The sequence below is a fragment of the Uloborus diversus genome, chromosome 1 (genome assembly GCF_026930045.1).
Source record: "Uloborus diversus isolate 005 chromosome 1, Udiv.v.3.1, whole genome shotgun sequence".
NCBI classification, from domain to species: domain Eukaryota; kingdom Metazoa; phylum Arthropoda; class Arachnida; order Araneae; family Uloboridae; genus Uloborus; species Uloborus diversus.
This window is the reverse complement of record NC_072731.1, coordinates 39,085,946-39,105,976: the sequence shown is the minus strand read 5'-3', so window position 1 is coordinate 39,105,976 and position 20,031 is coordinate 39,085,946. Positions and strand designations below refer to the sequence as shown.

The 20,031-nt window shown below is 33.8% G+C and overlaps 1 protein-coding gene across 1 annotated transcript in view; it reads right to left on the bottom strand.

Annotated features, from left to right (window-relative positions):
* LOC129234377 (histone deacetylase 4-like) overlaps positions 1-20,031 on the bottom strand; it is a 126,805-nt gene that overhangs the window by 50,489 nt on the left and 56,285 nt on the right. Inside the window, exon 3 of the mRNA XM_054868370.1 lies at positions 12,437-12,654. Within this exon, the coding sequence (XP_054724345.1) occupies positions 12,437-12,654 (218 nt within the window). The remainder of the gene's footprint in view (positions 1-12,436; positions 12,655-20,031) is intronic.

Below are 20,031 nucleotides of genomic sequence, written 5' to 3'. Positions count from 1 at the left end.
GGGCCCATTGTTTACCCTTACGTCCCTGCATATATTCCACCCTCATATGTTTGAAATCTCGGATCCCCTTCAGACTCGAGTCAACAGGTGTCCCTTCTCCTCCCCCCCTTTTGTGCACGCCCCTGCCTGCAGTAAATGTGCAAAAAGTAGAAATAAACGTCAATATAATCAGACGCAATGTGAGAAACAAATGCAAAACGGATTATTACAAGACATTTGTATTTATTTCTAAACGCTCTGATACCATCAAAACGCCGAATCAATCAAATTTTTTTATTCAACGTCTATACACGCTCTTTCTATGAAACAAATCTAATTTCTTAACCAAAAGCTATGTCTCAAACATAATAAGTATTCATGGAATAAACAGCATAAAAGATGCGCTTGCTAGAAATTGGGTGACAATCATTTAACATCATACATGCAGGTCCGTAAAATAAAGTCATTGATTTATATATTGATGGCCAAAAAGTCAATTTCTAACCATTTACCGTATATGTCTGCAACTTTCCAGGTGTTTGCCAAATGAAAATTTTACGTGAGGTGTGGAATAATTTCGGAACATATATTAAAATGTTTGTTACGTATGAACGGAAATCCACGGTTTAGCTTCCAGTTCGAAGCACAAAATTTTGTTTTCAGCTAGAAAAACATTCACTGTTCCTTGAAAACATGCGTCGCAACATTTTTGAAAATAGTACGGAATTCAGTGCGGATATTCAAAGTATTTTTAAAAGAGGTTAACATTCATACAAACCAGCTCTTTCAAAATTATTGGACACGTATTTTTTGGAAGCAAATACCTAAATGATCAAAGGTTCTCGAAATAATACACTAGAGTTTTTCAAAAACTAGTTGAAAATCTTCATGAAAGAAAAAAAAACTTCGTATAAATAAACTATAAGGTGGAAAAATGACTTCGTTGGCAAGACATGGTCCACGAAATACATTATTTATGATTAAGAGCATCTGCTTTTATCTTCATCTCGTAATATTATAAATTATACTCAATTACGTTTAAATTGCATTAAACTACGTGACGGCTAACAGAATTGAAGCAAAAAGTCGTAAAATTACAGTAAAATGAAAAGAGGAACACAGCAGCAGCGGGGGAAAATAAAACTACTTGAGAGATTTTAATGGAAAAAAATAACACTTCCAAAATTATAACTTTCAGGCTTCATTTTTAGAAAAATCCGAAATTGAAGAAAAATCCCAAATCGCCCACAAATAGTGAAATGCATTTTATATACAAAGAAATGTAAACAAATTCCACCAGACAGTAATAGGAAAATAGTCTGTTCTTTTCGTATATGGAACCATATTAAAAAATATACAATACTCTTAAATAGAATCTTCTGAATTTCAAAGCAATTAACATTCAAAGAAAGTGACACTCTAAGATGTCCCCTTTGAAACAGAAATGCAGAAAAGAGTTCCATAAAACTTAAAAAAAAAGAAAAGGAAAAGATCTGGAAGGATTTTCAAGTTCTGCCTTCATTATCTCTTGATATGATGTTACATTCTGAAGTTAAACAAGAATGTAATTTAACATTCATTTGCCTGCTTTCCTAACAGAACTTAACACAAATAAAAAGGGGAAAAAATGCTTTACAAACAATAGCGTCCTCTTAGATAGCTATATTGCCATGTGCTTCTCAGTCATTAATTGGATGCGCTACGCTTTCGAAATCCGTGAGAAGCCGAAACTAAAAAATGTGTTGATGCACATATGATTGAACGCAGTCCCACACAGCTAAGTATAGAAAATGGATATCGCCTTTCTCCTTCACTGGGCATTGACACAAATTCTGGACATGCGTCTTTTGTAAACAGCAGCAGAAGAAAGGGTTGCGTAGATTTGTAACACGAGAGCGATCAAGTAGTGGTGAAGACGGGAGTATACCTTCAAAAACATTTAAAAATAATATAGAATAAATCTGGGAACCTTTCTCTTTCTAAACTTTCCCTGACATTAGGTCTCAGTATAAGGTTTTGTGAAAGCTATATTGGTTAAAAATGTAAGTCGTAAAACGCCTTTAATGGAATATATAAATTGTCATAATTCATGTCCTTTATATCAAACAAGTGGTACCCGCACGGCTTTGCCCGTAATAGAAAAATTAAGAGATCTTTTGGTTCGCCTGTATATTTACAAATAACGTAAGGTGAATTTTCTCGCCAATTGACTTGCATTCATGTTACGGTTCCACGTTACGATAATTTCATATCTCGCCAATTGGCTTGTGCCCATGTTACGGTTCCATGTTACGATAATTTCGTAATTTACTCGTTCATCTTATGATAATTTTGTTTTAAAAATTGGAATAGAAAAAGAACCACCGCGAATTTTCGAAAAATCGCTTCGAGGTTCACACCCCCATGCAACAAACTAACTTCGTGGCAAATTTCATGAAAATCGGCCAAACGGTCTATCCGCTATGCGCGTCACAGATATCCTGACAGACGGAGAGAGATCCTGACAGACAGAGAGACATTCAGCTTTATTATTAGTAAATATTACGATGAAATATATATAAAAAAGAAAGCAAATCATCAACGCAAGAGAAAAAGGAAATTTTGAAATTTTCATGAACTTTTTAGTTATGAATCGACTGAATTATAAAACATATAAGGATATGAGAAATGAAAACTAAGAATTTTGACATTTAGTTTCAGAAATGAATGAACGGCGAAATTATTATTATTTTTTAAAAGAGCAATACGAAAGATTTTGAGTACATAAGGAGTTGACGAAATTCAATCCACTAGAAAATGTAACTGAACTAAACACTTTGGGGTGGAAAAACTAGCAAAACGTAGTTTTTTTTTAATGACGAAATTTAATTCCAGCAAAGAAAAGTTGAAATTCAGGTCACAAGCGAAAGCATGGGCGATGGAAGCGATGATGAAAATCTAATCTTTATAAAGAAGGTAAAAATTAGGAAATGTAGACCATAAAGGAAAGAACTCCAGAACTTGAATTTAAAGGAAAGGAAAGTAATCAATTAAGTCTCCTGAAACAAGAGCAATGACAAAGCTAAGTTCGGAAGAACCGAATGTAAGGAAATTTAGTTTCTTCATTTTATTGTCTTGCATATGAATTAGTGCAGAAAAGATTAAAGTGAAATTTTCACTATTTTCATCAAAATGAGTGCAAGGTTCAAACCGTGCGTAGGATTTCATTGAAACATTTTTCAAGATCATGCTGTATAGCAGCATCTACCAGGGTTACCGGCAACCACCCCTTGCCCCAAAGCAGAAGAGAGTTCCTTCTACCATTTGTACAAGTCATCTCCACATTTCTAATTTTACCATTTACACCCTTTTGCTTCTATGTACTTCAATATTGACCCAAAGGTCTTGATAATGGGAGCAAAATCTGGAGTATGGCGTCCTGCACCAAGTCTAAAAAGAGAAGCCTGATTGGTAAGGGAGAAAAAAACTGGTCTGGTGCATTCAAAATGGCCTCAAAGGAGTTTTCTTAGCACAGACAACGTTCCTAGGACAGTTTAGTTCTGGAATGAAAGGTTTTATAAAATGCTGAACGAAAATTTCATGCTTGGCAACCGCGTTTGCATCTTCAGGGTTAATGGTGAAAGTTTAATCCCACGCCAGGACTTCTTTACCAAGGATGTCTCCGCATTCATTTCCACCGATTCAGCTTCGAAAATGGATATAATGACGGTTTAGTCCCTATAAAAACTAACAGTTACTGAATTCAAAAAAAGATAATATGACGAAAAAATTTTTTCATTTAGCGAAGCAGCAAAGACATACTCCAGTCTTTACAAAGAAACTAGATAGATAAAAAAAAAATATTAAAAAGTAGCAAGTTCGAAAGTGAACTCGCGGATGAAAGAAACGAAACGAAATTCAGTTCTTAAAAGAAATAAAAGATTAAAATTAAATTTGAACGAGGAGAGGAAATTTAGCTACAGTAAAAGAAGGAATGGTGAAATTTAAACGAGCTGATGTGTGCATCACATGACTTCCTTTTACACCAATTTAATGCTATTTCCCTATTATTGCAATTTTAATGGGATTCTCTCTCTAACTCTTTAAATATCACTAGCAATGGCCACATTGAAAGCAGATTTAAAAAAAAAAAAAAATCGCCAAATTTTTCGCCAAGTTGGCGACAAAACTTGGCAACCAAAAGACTGGCGATATATCGCCAAGTGACCGCCAAATTATAACACCACTTGAGTTTGCATCGAAATTAACAATGATTTCCCCCCAAAAAGGTGCACAAGACCCCTTTAGAAACACCCGAATGCAACCAAAATAGGAGGTGCACAACTAGACCCCACTACGAGTCTATGTACCAAATTTCAACTTTCTAGGACATACCATTTTTGAGTTATGCGAGATACATACGCACATACGCACATACACACATACGCACATACATACAGACGTCACGAGAAAAGTCGTTGTAATTACCTCGGTGATGGTCAAAATGGATATTTCGCGTGTCTATACATTCTTAGGCACTTTTCCGCATGTGGTCGAATCGAAAAAAAAACTCAACATTCATTTGGGGGTGAGCAAAATGGAAATTAAGGGCGATTTTTGAGTGAAAATTTTTTCGCGAATACAATACTTCCTTTTTTGTAAAAGGAAGTAAAAAGGAAAGAGAGATTGTTGGAAAGGAAATATTTATGAAATTCGGTGCAAAAATATGTAACAAATTTTATCCTTTATAAGAAATTAATGGTGGAACTTGAACTAAAAAATAGGAAAGGTAGTGAAATTTTGTTCTTTAAAACAAACGCAAATAAATTATCTGAAAGAAAAAAAGATGGTAACAAATACGAACTCACAAAGATGCAACGACATAATTGAAGTTTGAAAAAAGAAAGGCAATTTAAATGATGAATTTTAAGGGAATTACTTGGTAACGTCTTCTATAGTTCGCAAGGTAAAAATTTAGTTTATAGTTTTGTCTTAAAGGAATGACGGACAGTATAAAAGAAATCAAAGCGAGAAAAGACCAGGTGGACGTTTACTAATTAGCTGTTGCTTGAGCATTCAATATTAAGCCAAAAATAACTTGAACAATGAAAAATATAAATCTTTTAATATTAAATATTCTTGAAAGTATCCAGAATTATTAATTATAGAACAAAGTATTCAGCTGGCATGATTTTTCTCTATGACCAGGAAATTTATTAGGGTGGTTCAAAAAAACTTTTTCTTTCAGCTAGAGTCCAAGACACCCTCTAAATTGTTTAGACTTACTAATAGTATTATGCTGTGAAAGTTCTAGCTTCTTACTCAAATTTTAAGACGGTGCTTAAAGACCCCTCAATTTAACATTAGCCGTAGCATAGAAAATGTCAAATTTAGAAACATTTAATCTCCCCAACTGTTTTTTTTTTGTAAATAATTATTTTGTTGCAATGTATATGCATAATACTCGTGCATATTATAATATGTAGCGTTGTTTTTTCATTTCAATGTATTTTTAACCCCCCCTCCCCATACTGATGAAGTTTGGGGGAGGTGTTAAGCATCCTATCAATGTATTTTTTAACACCACTCCCTATACTGATGAAGTTTGGGGAGGGGGTTAAGCACCCTATTTCAGTTGAAATAGGAAGATAAAATTCTTTCAGATATTGCTATCTACAAGTCTAAAAATATTGAGGGGTGTCCTGGTATCTAGGAGAAACTTTTTTTTACATGTATTTTTGAACCACCCTAATGTCACTATGGATTCTCAGATTCTATAGATTTGTCAGTGATACAAATATGGTTAACCTAAGAATACAGAGTATCATCGGTAATGCAATGCATTGCATGAGGTCGTTGCTGGGCCAAAGCTTTTTGTCTATAATTGATGTTTACCACAAAACGTTAGTATTTGCAAATCAGCGACAAACCATAATTCTAAACCATAATGTAATAAAAGGCTAAGATTTAACAGAATTTGATTCAAGAAAAACGGTACAGGCGTCAATTTTACAACGTTACCGGCGTCAACGATACAGTTGATAGCAACTGTAATTTTTATGGAGTAAGTAATAAAGAATTTTTTCCTCGTCACACTCAAGCATGCCAAGAAGTGATCGAACAAAATTTCACCAATGGAATGTAAATTCAGTGGAATTTTAAGTTTCAAATAACAAGATAGAGTTCATGTTATCATAACAGGAAACATGGAAGCCATTTAAAGCATTGACTCACATTAAAATCTATTTTCACTGGATTTATTTGCTCAGCTTCTCTTCCACAAAGCGATTTTTAGATATTTATAGTGTAAGAGCTTTAGCTGAATCTCATCAAAGGTACAACCACTGTCGTCTTTTCTTGTGCCGTGCACAAAAAACGATAGTTTGCTATACCAGGGTTAATACAGCTGCTGATGGCAGAATTTATTCAGGCAATAAATCGGCAGACGCCACCGCATAGCGAATAGACGTCTACCATTTTTACAGCCGCCACTTTACAAACTTATGTACGAGTTATCTGGAAGGAATTAAGTTGGTGTTTTTTCCTGCCTGCTGCTTCAGGAAATAAATACCTATAGTGTTCTGCCTCTCGAAAGTGTGGTAACGAATGCAATATGTGCTGCAAAATTTCTTCGACAAGCAGTTAAAATACTAAAAATTTATCATTATACAATTGTTTTTTCGAAGGTGGGGAGCGGGGGGGGGGGAGGATACTTTACGAAAGTTTAATTTGAACATTTCCAAATTTTGGGGAGAAAAGTTCGCAAAAAATTGCTTCGGGACCACATACAATTTCTTTTTTCTGTATCCTGTTTCTTCAGAGTTCCAGTACAAATTTTTCATCCTCACAAGACTTCCGGCACTCTCTCCTAAAAAAGGGGACTTAGAGGACCAAAGTAAAAAAAAAAAGCTAACCATCATTTTATTTCTATGCTGCATGTAAATTCAGCACCGTGAAAAAAATAAAAAAACAGAATACTTGTAAACCTGTACATACTATACATGTTCCTCAATAAAAATCTACACTTTACGTCAGATTAATACCACAATTGTAGTGGAGATAGTTTGAGATCTAGAAGGTTATGGCGGGGGTTCAAAATTTAAAAGTATTGTTCTTCCGACGCTAAGGCAACAGTCGCTAGAAAGGTAAGAAAGATATTAAAAAAAATAATCCTGCACCCAAAAGACGATGATACTGGAGTCGTCGAAATGTTTGAATTTTAACAAAATTTCTTGCTTGTTTTTTGTGGCGTTTCTTTGCATGTGGCTTTTCGTTTTTTTTTTTTTTTTTTTTTTTTTCTTAGCGTCGAAAGATCAAAAATATTTTTCTACTCTGAAAAATGTGTTCCACTAGGATAAAATATTTTTGAAAATCTGCGGATCTCTTTGATTTTATATTAAATAAAATTTAAAAAAAAGTTTTTTTTCTTTTTCGGAAAATTGTATCCTATTATGGGTTTTTTTTTCTTCCTGCAGACCAGAGGTACTCAACCTTTAGCACTCAAGGGAATCTTTGGAGCTCACGTTTTCTCGAAAAAAACCTCTTTCAAACAAAGAGTAAAACAAAAAACAAAGAGTAGGAAAAATAGGATATCGGAGCTTAAACCTACTCAAATTCACAAAATTATTATTGCATCCTTATTTCATTACAATAATGCATCATAATAAGTTTATTAATGGTAGCTAACTTGACTTTTGTTGGTTTACTAAACGATATTCTATGAGAAATAAACAGAAGCAACAAATAAAATATTAATTTATACTTATACTCACAAGCATCTTTAAGAATTCATTATTTCATAAAAATTGAAATTTTACTAAAGTTTTGATATTTTGATTCAGCAAGTAGTGGCAAGCTGAAACACTATCTCAGTTTCAGGGACCCCAAGTTGATGACCCATGTGGTAGAAGATCTTTGTGCTGTATGTAACAACAGGCAAGTCTTTTAAAAAGTGGACATGTTTTCATAAAACTTTCTCTGCAGAAGAGATTATGTAAAATAATAGACATCTATTTAAACCCATTTAGTAAGTTAATTTTTCTTTTCTTTTGGTTGCCACGTGGTTGTGATTCGATTTCTAATGTCACTTAACGGAATCACATCTTTTGCATACAAATAGGCGTTCCTTCTGACCCAAGAACAGGTGTATGCAATTTTCAGTGTTTTTTGCAGTTAACCTTGATGTTTGCTTCCTTGTTCGGAGTACACTGCGAAAAAACTTCCCATTTACTATAAAATCTCTATAAAAAACTTTGCTTCTTTAAGAAAAACTGTATCGTTACTAGAAATCTTTACGGAAGCCAGTTTTCTAGAAAGTACTGCAGTTAGATTTTTTTACGGTGTAAGGGAAGCATTGAATCAGGAAAATTTCTTACTCAAGTGTAAGGTAAAATTTTCATTTTTTTTCATCCCTGAATTAATTTTCACTTATTCCCCCCCCCCACGTTTATAGTAGAAACGTGTAGATAAACGAAAACCGCCAGTCCAATTTTAAGAGTTTAATCGTGACGTCTGTAGGTGCGTATGATGGATAAAACTTGCACAAATCAAGAATAGTTAAAAGAAGGAGGTTGACATTTCGCAAGTACAGTCTACAGCGTCGAACTGAACACTTCCTTTGTCTTCACAATCGGATGTTTCAAATGGGGTTTTTACTTTTTCTACCGCAAATTAGTGCTGATTTCAAGTTATTATTTACATCAAGATACATTCTCTTAAGATATTATTTAATCTATCTCTACAGTTTCGCACCATTTGGTAAGTGTTGACGACACATGCTTCTCCATATTTTTTTCGAGAAGTTTCACAATCGGAAAAAAATTAGTTTTCAGTAACCATTATTGAAGTATCTTTCATTTAGTGCGATAAAGGTGTAATTTAAACATGAAACGGAAATAATGAAACGAAACGCAAACTGAAGTGAAGTTAAAAATTGGCAACCATGTTGCAATATATCGTCCAGTTGGCGACGGATTTAGCGCCGAAAATGAGACGCCAAATACAGTTTCGCGAGGTTTCCATAAAACCAATGCATTCTTTTGTTTCCACTAAAACTGTTTTTTCTACATCGGTTCGCAGTACAGTGAAACCTCTCCGAGCGGCCACCTCTCCGTTCCGGGAAAATGTGGCCGCTCAGAGGGGTGGCCGCTCTCTATTTCATTATTGAACTCAAACCATACTACTAATAATGTCATTCAACACTTTTTAATATTTTTTAAAGAAAATAAAATGTTTTATTCCATGATTTTTCTTTTTTAGAAAAAAAAAAGATTCCGTTTGTATTCATATACGATTTTAGAAAAACTACTTTTTCTTTTCAAATTGATTTTTAACTGGTTAAAGCAAATCTCGAATCCAGTCATCAGCTATGATTTTCGATTTACCGATGATATCACAAATTTTCTCCAAAATTTGCTGTGTGGAATACTTTACTTTCGTGTGTTCTCCGAAATACTGCCGAAAAATCTTTCTTTTTACAATCATTAATCAAAGAGTAAAAATTTAAATAATTTTCCCCCAAAAGCTAAAAATTGTTTCCCTCTGGGGAAAAAATCAGTCGTCATGGATTACTAAAGTAACCAATTGGCGCGGCGATAGTTTATACCTACACGGGTCTATATCTCAAAATGCCCTCCTCCCGCTCCCCCCTCTCTCTCTCACTCACACACACACACACACACACACAAAAATCAGGCACCACACCAACACAAAAAGATATAAAGAATTCTTAGCAGTTCGCCTAACGAAAGCATTCATTCAGGTCAAAAAAAAAAAAAAAAAAAGAAGTGAAAGCGTAGTCACCAGTCTATTTCGAAGCCCAGACTGGCGACTACCCTGGCGCTTAGAGGGGTTTTAGTAGCCGCTCTTAAGGGTTGATTTAACATTATGCGGATAGGCCAAAAATTCCGTGCCGTGGGAAACTGGCCGCTAATAGGGGTGGTCGCTAAACAAGGGTGGCCGCTTCGAGAGGTTTCATACAGTACTTAAAATATTCTTCTCTTCACTCCAAGATATTTGTATACTGTACTTGCTGCATTGTTCAGCTTTGTACTGTCAACCTCGAAAGTAAAAGTTGCGTCAAAAGACGAATGTTATCAGACTTAATAAAAGAAAAAAATAGCATAAAATTTTCTGTCAACTTGTAGAAAGGAGCAGTTTTATGACTCAAAACTTAAATTTAGACTTCTTTGTTTGTTTTTAAATTCTAAAATCCAACCCCCCCCCTCCCCGTGAATTCCTAAGCATCAAAGGACCTTTGAGTCAAATTTGGCAAAGATTCGACGTACACTGCAGATTTGTATAAGGAACACACTCACACACCAACATTATTTTTTTGAGAAAAGATTTTTGTTTTTTCTACTTTTATTTTAGTTTCTGTTATTGCAATTTCGTACACCAACAAAAACACTAAGTTTCTTTTTGTTCGAAAGTTCCGTCTTCTGTATTTACTGTACTTTATCAGTGAAAGAGAATGTCTGATAATGCATGAAAAAGATTTTAAAAAATCATAAAGAGAATTATTTACGAGCATACATGATTGCACGTACCCGTCGTAGGAAGGGGTCATGTGGTGTCTGAATGATATTTCTTTTTTATTATTTATACACAAAGACAATCGTTTTACTTCTAATCCCCTTAAAAAATTATATCTCAGACATGGACGGAGCTAATAAAATTTCTGAAGCAGTTATATGAGCCATTTTTGAATATTTTCAACCACTTGTCATACATAGATAAAATATTTTTTGATAGCGAGTTAATACTTTTAAACGAATTTTCTTATCCTCATGCTTTTTAGTAAACCGATTCCAATAACGAAAGAACAAAATTTGAAAGTGATACTTAATACAAAAGTTTTACAATGGCACGTAAACAAAAACTCAACATTTTATTAACATTAATATAGCTATTCTCTAAATTTACTAAACTTTATAGATATGTTTAAGAAAAACTAAACATAGCAAAATACAGTCGACGCTCATTATAACGACCACACATTATAAAGACCGTCCCATTATAACGACCAGTGGTAAAAGTCCCAACTTTGTTCCTATGAACTCTACGTTAATTTGCTTTCGTTATAACGACCGTTTTGTATCGTCTAATCCAATACAACGACCGAATTCACGGACGCTATTTCTGGTGTTCTTTCCAATAAAATAAGTTTGTAGCTTGAAATGACCTTGATTATTGTTTACGGACATCTGCCTGAAGTTTTCAATGTCAAATACAACTTTGAGAGGGGGTGGGGGGAGGAATTACCATTCACCACAACTAGCACAGAAAAGTAATGGGAGGAAAAATCGAGAAATTTCCAGATTCCTAAGAAAAGGGAGTTGACAGACGTGTTGGTAGTTTGGTGTTTAAATCTAGTGGTTTTTAAGATTTGGGGTTCTCGAGGGACTTTTAAATGTTTCTTAGAAAAGCAAAAAAAAAAAAAACACAATTTATCACCTATATCTGAAACGGAAAATAATGTTTTGCAAAAATTACGTCTGCTAAAGAGGCAAACGTCTGTTTTATCTTCAGAAAGTGTAGTGGTAGCAGATTTGTAAGTGTGTAACATTTTCCTCCCTATATTTTCTACTTTAAAAGTTCTTTAATATCCTGTCATAGTATTTTGCACACGATTTTTCTAAAAAACCTATGATAAAAATAATTTGGGCATTTAACTGGAATGTTTGAAAAAGTACCTTTTTTTTAATGGAACAACGGGGCATGCATGATGACTGTGTTTATTTTTTAAAATTATACCTCTTATAACGACCACTCGTTATAAAGACCTTTTTATCTGGGACGGAGATGGTCGTTATATCGAGCGTCGACTGTATTACTAATTTGAGAAGCATAATGTGTGGAGCAAGCATATAAGTTAAAGCCCTCCTCCCTTTTTTTTTCACTATTTATGAAACATCGTTTTTGTTTTATATTAGCTTTTTGTTTCAGAATTTCTCAATTTATCTGTTTGACCGTTTTATCAAACTAAATAGTACATGGAAAAATAAATGATTGGGGAAGAGCAGAAAAAGTCAATTAATTTCTCACCATTGAGAATTTTTTGAAGATGAAAAGTGAAAATGAAAAAGTAAGTTTTGAAAAGAACATCAGTTTTCAGTTTAAGAAGAGACTTTTTTAAAGATAAACAGAAATATTAACGAGAACGTGAATAAAATATGATAAATAGCAGTTTTAGAAATAACTGCTATTTTTCATATTTTATTCACGATAAATTTTCCAATATTGGGATGAGGGCTTGTTTCAACTTTCAAAGTAAATCATTAAGACATCATTTCTTCTGTAAAACATAAACTGAAACCTAAAACAACAATTGGATAACATTTCCTTTTAAACTTCGCAAAAAAAAGTGTTTTCATAAAGAAAACAAAAGAATAACTGAAATAGCAAAATAAAACAGAAACGCTAATCTAATTCATTGGCACTATGCAATTCATTTGATTTTTAGTTCCTTGACATTTACCTTGATTCGTTCCTGCAGCTGCTTCTCATGCTGTTCAGCTAATTGCTGCTGTTGTTGCTGGAAATGTTGTAAGAGAAGCTGCTGCTGTATTTGTTGCTGTTGCTTCAGCTGTAGCAGCTGATGCTGGAACTGTAGATGCTGTTCATGTATAGCCGGAGTGACTTCAGTATGGTCATTGGCTAGAGTTGGACTAGACCCGAATGTAGAGGGACTCATGTCTGAAACAAAAGGACACAGTTCAGGTTCAAAAAAATACAGCAGAAAAACACCTTAACAACTTAACGAAAAATCAGTGCTGTAACACCTGGAAAGTTGACCACTAAAATACTGCAAGTACCTAAACAGATTTCACTGTACATACAATATAGATCATAGCAGTAACAGTCCTAATATTATATGCAGTATAATAAATTATAACAATCTTGTGATGTTATGAAATAAACAAGGGGAAGCTCATTTTGAAAAGTTACTTTCTGGTACAAAGTTGCACTACTTTAATTTAAATAATTTATTTTGTATCACATGTGCCATAAATTAACCTAAGTGACAAGATAACTAAAACTTCTAAATTGTGGATAACTGCATGATAAAATACCAACAGCTCGTATTTGACATCCAAAGACTGCAGCTTCATCCTTGCTGTGGACTTATCAGTCAGGAACAGTCAATAAAATAACTGGAGGAAGATGTTTTTTCATTCAAGCTAAGGGTGCCAACAAGCTGGTTGCTAAAATAAATTTAGCTCACCAACGAGAGTCCGCAAGCATAATGCTGTTCAGCTCGAAAATTGAAGGTAAAAGCTTAGATAATAGGCAGTAAGTTACAATCCTAAAACGAGGGCTAAAGCAACTGCTTGGTACTGCAAACTACATGCAACTGCTCGGTTTTGACATCCAGAGACTGCAGTTTCGTTCTTGTTCAGAAATATCATCAGTATGGAGCAGTCAATAACCGAACTGAAGGCTGATGTTCTGTCATTAAAAGCTGAGAGTGTCAACAAACTGGTAGCTAAAGTAAATAATGCACACCAGCGAGGGAATGTAAGCATAGTGCGGTTCAGCTCGAAAATTGACAGCCTTGGCTTAAGGATTGTAACTTACTGCATGTTAACTGTACGATTGCTTTAGGTGTTTTTCTTCAGTTTTATATTAAAAATGCAAAAGCACTACTAAAAGATGAACGGGGCAGTTAAAAATAAAGAAATGACGGACCAGAGATACCCTGAATAACTGTACGCGTACCCCCACCAAAAAAATGTTATTAAGGTATACTATACTCATTTCATACTTAAGCGAGAAAACAATATTCTTACCAAGTTTCATCATTGTTCTAACAAAAAATTATTACAGCACTTAAAAATGGTAATTTAAATTATCACAATCAATGGGGTTGTTTTCTTCAGTCAAAAGTACTACTTCTAATCACTAAATTTGATAGAATAAGCAAAAATAAATAAATAACATGGAGCCAGGAAAAAACTTTTATTTTCCCAATAGTTATTGAGCAATCACGATTGCTTATTGTTTTCATTTGACTGTTTTTGGCGTGCTATCATTTTATTTTCCCACCGCCACCCTCTGCAGCATCACCGTCGACCGGCTCCTCACGATGCTGCCCCTATAGCGAAAGCCATCTCCAGGTTGCATCCATGTCCTACACACACGCGCATACATACACAACTACACACACACACGCACATATACACACACGCATACATACACACACATACACACAACTACCCACACATTCATGCCTGCACACAGACACAAACACATATGCCTACACACACTTACGCATACCCCCCCACACACACATTCATACGCACAACTACCCACACACTTATGCCAGCACACAGACACAAACACACACCTGCCTACACACACATACACATACCCCCTACACACAAACAAACATACCCCCTCCACACACAAACACACACGCCTACATAAACACACGCGTGATTGCGAAAAACATAATTTGAATTCAAGATGTCAAAATTCAAATTAATTTTTTTTTATTTAATTTTTGTTTATGTCCGATTTTACAAATAAGGCGGGGTCTTTATGACGTCAGAAGTGATGTACTTTATCGCGCCGAATGTTTTCGCATTGTTAAAATAAAAAAGGTTAGCATTAAACAGTAATATTAATAACAATCATAATGAGAATTTTGAATGAAGACTTTTTTGAAGTAAAGTCTAGTATTATTGCACTATAGTATTTTTATCTTTATCCAATGCCAAAATATTGCGCTCTGTGCTGATGGCATCAGTGCAAGGCATTTCATCACTTGTGGTGTCATGAGCAGAAGCCTAAACAATGAAATTAATCTGCGCATCAGCTAAAAGAAGTTTTTAAAAATACTAAACTTGGTCAAATTATTTAAAAAGTGGTAAAACCTATGTTTTTAAGCATGCTCTTTTCGAAAAAAAAAATACTTTTAAAGTTTCGGAAACAACCCAATTACTTAGTGTGTCATCAATCTGCGCTAATTCTAGATTAGCTACCAGTTTGTTTGGCACTCTTGGCTTCCATAAGAGGTTTTCCATTTCCGGCTCAGTCACTTTCCTATGCCGGGCTGATGAGTGCTAATAAGCACGAAACTGCAGTCCTCGGCTGGAAATGACTGAGCTGGCGATGTATTTCATGCATTTTGTTTCCTGCTTTATTTCATGCAGTTCTTACCAACCGCTGTTGAATACTAAACAAATTTTGCTTACCAACAATTGTTGGGGCTACATCTTCGGCTCATCGCAAAAACATCAAAAAAATAATAATAATAATTTTTTCTGTCTTCTTATTTATATTACTATTAAATGCTCTTATTACAATTATTATCGTTGCTTATTTTCAGTCAAAAATTGTAAAAGTACGATGCAACGTCTACACACCTCCAATGCGTCATTTTACTTTATCACTTATTATCTTTCCCAGAAAAATACAATAGAATTATTCCACATTTATTAAAGAATCGACGGTTTTTTACGAGGTAAAAATATGTTTCAAATATGTTATCGTAAAATTGCAAAATTCGTCAGATAAAAAAATAATAAAGGACAGAAATTCTGATAAACCATCATATTTCATTTTAAAAATGCTTTCTTTGAAAAAATGTGGTGATCTCCTAGTCACATGTCACCCTGTCTTCCATAAGCATATTGTTATAAAAAATGCGTAATGTCACACTTTTTGTTTCGCCCTCCCGCCCTTTTGTGACAAAAATTTTGTAAAAAGCGGCTTAAAATTTTATGCGAGCATTATTTTCCAGATTAATTTAAAACGTTATTTAACGAAATCATAAGAAGGGAACAAAGAAGGCTTAAAAGCATGAAACCAGCATGCAGTAAATAAATACAAAAGTTTAACTTCTAAGATGGAAAAACAATCTGATATGAACTAATAATTACTTCCATGTACGCTCATTAAATACTGTTCTTTTTTTTTACACAACTAAAAAATTCGATTAAAACATTAAAGCTGAGTTTTGGAGTCACAAAACTTCTTTTTAAACACGAACAGACAAGATACGTAATAAAGGATTGTCGCCAAATGGCTTGAAACAGTCACTTAATTGCAGAAATAGAATGAACGAAGCAATTCGTTTGGAAACGGAAGTTAAAAGAATTAAAAAAAAAAAAAAAAAAAAAAAACGAACTGCACAAACCTTTGTTGTGCGGATTCTACGTACTAAACGACTGCATATTTTCTACGACTAACCGATTCTCAGTTGAGAGACAAACACAAGAATACATAAGTGCGTACAACGCAGCGTCTTGATAAACTGTCAATTACAACCAAAGAGGTAGATGAACGCCTAAACATTAAAAAACTTCAACATATGAAATTTAAAGACCTAAAACTCAACAGAAAAAAAAACCCTTTGCGAAATGCATTAGTTGCAATATTGATCGTCTTGAGTACCTGACTTGAATATTTTAATTTTTAAAAAGCGGTCATTTTCGACATTTATATTCGTCTGTAAATTCGTGGAAGAGAAAGAGAGAAGAACGCGTATCCGGAAGGGAAAAGAACAGGTGTGCGTCTGACGATGAACCCTGTCCTTTTACTTAAATCCTTAAAAGCTATGGAGGAAGAAAGATTAAGCCTTAAGAATAATGCTCATTACAGCCGAAGAAGCCTTTACTGCAAAACGGTTAATGATTTTTTTTAGAAAAAAAATCCTTTAAATGATTAAACTATTTTTAATGAGTTTTCTATTCAAGATTTAATGATAATCCAAGATTTTATTTTATTAGTCTAATTTAAATAAATTAATTAATCAATATTGAAATTAAAATTTTTGAATAAGTGAAAACGATTCATATTTCAATGTAACGCTTCAGGTATTTCACAACTAATTTAATATACATTCTCGTTTTAAGTTTTATTGCAGAGCCATTCCATGAAAGGCAGATTTTTGTCCCGTACGTGACAGATCTATATTTAATTTCAAAGCGTGAAAAAGGCAAAAATTTGTTGCCTTCACACGTGAATGAGTAATTTCGTGGGGGGGGGGGGAGAAACTTTGCTTATTACATTTATTTTAGTATATTTAGTGTATTTAAGTATTAATTTTGGCGCAAAATACAGAGCTGTCACGTGTGGTACAAAATGTCTGATTTTCTGTGGAATGACCCCACGCATTTTTGACTTCAAACCAGAGGCGGGCCCGGGAGGGGGGGGACACCTATTTGTCCGGGCCGAGCCTGAAGAGGGCCCAATATTTTTAAAACTAGGTATGAAATATGCGGGTTAACAAATGGAGGGGGGGGGGGCGGAAAAGTCATTTGTGACGGGCTCCAAAATTTCTGTGCACGCCCCTGCATCGAACCACTGTTCACCCTTTGATCAGTTCAGAAAGAGTCCTCCGTATTGTGCGCTTCTCCACCCTGACTTTCATCCTAAATCACAAGCATCAATTATGCTTGAAGTTGATAAAAACCGCAAAAATACGTACTTAACGTCAATGCAGAAGAAATAATAATTTATAAAGCTACAATTTTAACGTAAAAAATGATTCAACTTAAAAAAAAAAAAAAAAAAAAACTTTCAAACATTTTTGAGTTAGAAATAAAACTGATTAGAAAATTAAAAATATGAATATATATATATATATATTCATGAAAAATATTCTTTTCTTTCTTCAGATTTAGACTCATTACTTATTCCACAAAAAGCACAAACAATTTTACAAACAAATATGAATTCATTAAGCCCTGAATAAGTAAAATAACTGCAGATTTTTTTTCTTTTGTATTTCTTTTTTATAGTTTAGGTGTCTATGATTGTGCAGTGAACTTTTATAATTCTTTTTCACATCATTTAAGCCGACCGTGTTACATTAAAACAACAATATGCAGATGTTAGAGGTTTGTTGAAAATGATAATATATAAAACATATTTAATAAAACATCTGTAACTGGGAAATTGTGTTAAGTATGGGTTTTTAGTGATTATTACGTATGAAATTAATCACTTCCATATTTGACGTGACTACAATGAGTAAAATTGCATGTAACATTTATAAGATTAATTTAAGGGGGTATTCTAGTCTAGAAGCTTGATTTTAAGGTGATTTTACAGGCGTAATAAAAAAAAACCGCCAGCTATTTTCATTATCCATTTTTATCAGTTTTTTATTGATACTTTAAAAGTAAAAAAATGCATAATAGTTGAATAAAAAATCGAAATGGAAGTTTGTGGAGGCTGGAAAAGTGGGGACTCTAAAAAAAGGGGGTCTCCTGATAGACATGATTCCAATCCTCCAGGTGGTCTGAAACCTATAGTTAAGTTTACTTCTCATTAAATAAGGATGTAGAATTGTCTGGATGCTTCCAATTTGAAAATAAAAATTTTTTCACAAAATAGCGTCGTTTTGAAAAAAAAAAAGTTAAATTTTTGGTTTCTTTATTGAACTTTGGTATTTTTTAAAAAACAATAAAATAAAAAAATACAAAACCCCCTACGTTGAGACAATTTTGATAGTAGGAGAAGACCGCCTTTATTGAACCCCCTAAGAACAAGAGGCCCGTGTCGCTAAATGTGAAGCGAAAGAAAAATAAAAAATTGGGCTTCTGATGCCAAATTTAATTAGAAACCGCCATAGGTACTTATATTTTCTGTAAATATGACGATAATTTAAAAAAAAAAAATATTTTTGACAAAGTTGAAAAAGTTTAATTTAGGAATTTATGCGCCTATATTGAACCATACGCTTCCTAAATTGGACCGTAACAGTAAATGACATAAATAACTTGCATTTAAACCGTACAGTCAATTTACAGGATTTGTAATAGTATTTCCTTTGTTTTGGGCTAACTTGGCGCAGTTTTGATAAACCCACTGATAGCATTTCATACACTAAATCATGCTTTGCACTTTATCTCTATGGCAAGTATTGCAATACCATTTGTTTTGTGCGTTTTTTTGCTCTTGCTTTTGTGGCTTTATCTGTTCTGTGTCCTTTTTCTGTGGCGATGACTTTAGAAGGTTTACCGAAGTAGATTTTTTTTTTCTGCCATACACTTTTTATGCAAAGGTAATATGTGGGCCACCTTTACGAAATCATCAATAGAATTGACAATCGTAACTTGATGAGAACTAGCGTCTGATTACTCGGAACTTTTATTAATTTTATCCGTACCTTGTCCTTGTGCATATTGTACAGCTTGCAGTTTGTCCATAAGAGTCATCTAACAGTTCTTTTATTTTATATTGAGTATTGAACCTAACTGAATGTTCTCGCATCCACGCATCACATGCTCGTTTGAAATATGAGGACAGAGGCTTGAAAAAGGCTTCGGCTAAGGGCTGTAAACTAGCAAATTAGTGTGTGCTGGAAGAGGAAGCAGTATTACTCCGTTATCGTTAGACAAGTTTATAGCACAGATCCGTATCATCGTTCCTCAAAGTAGCTAAGACTCTTTCTTTCCTTCGTGTTTTTTTCTTCTAAAAACCGCTTTCCCTTTTTAGTCTCATTTCAGCTAAAGAGTTTATTTTAACAAAAATTAACTGTAACTCCAAAAATAATTTGAGTTTCCATAAATTCTCTTAGAAACTTATTTTTAAACGTTTAAACTTTGAGAATATAAAAGAAAAAAAATTTTGATTTTTTTGAATTTCTAGACTAGAATACCCCTTAATTTTATTGAGTTTTCAATATGAAATGAATACAAAATAACTGCGTTAAGGTTATTTTTCTGAGAGAAATCAGTCCTTGGGGAAGGGAGGGGTATGCAATGTTCTAAAAAAGAAAAAAAAAAAGCTTAGTTGAGAGAAAACAATTAGCAAAAATGCAACGGGAGCATTGAAAAGAAAGTGACAGAACAGTATTTTTATAAAAACAAATTGTACAGAACTAAAGCTTCTTGTTTTAGTTCGAAATTGTCGAGTAACTGTATGAAGTATTTTGTTTTACCGCAATAAGAGTTTTAAAATTTTAACGAGCTATTTCGCACGCAAAGAAATTGAAAATAACATACGAGTTAGCAAAAAGTACTTTCCATGCGAGTTGCAACGTTTCGCACTATTCTACGGCAGATAGTACTATGATGAGTTATATAACTCGGTGATGCTTTCATAAATTATACACCGTCA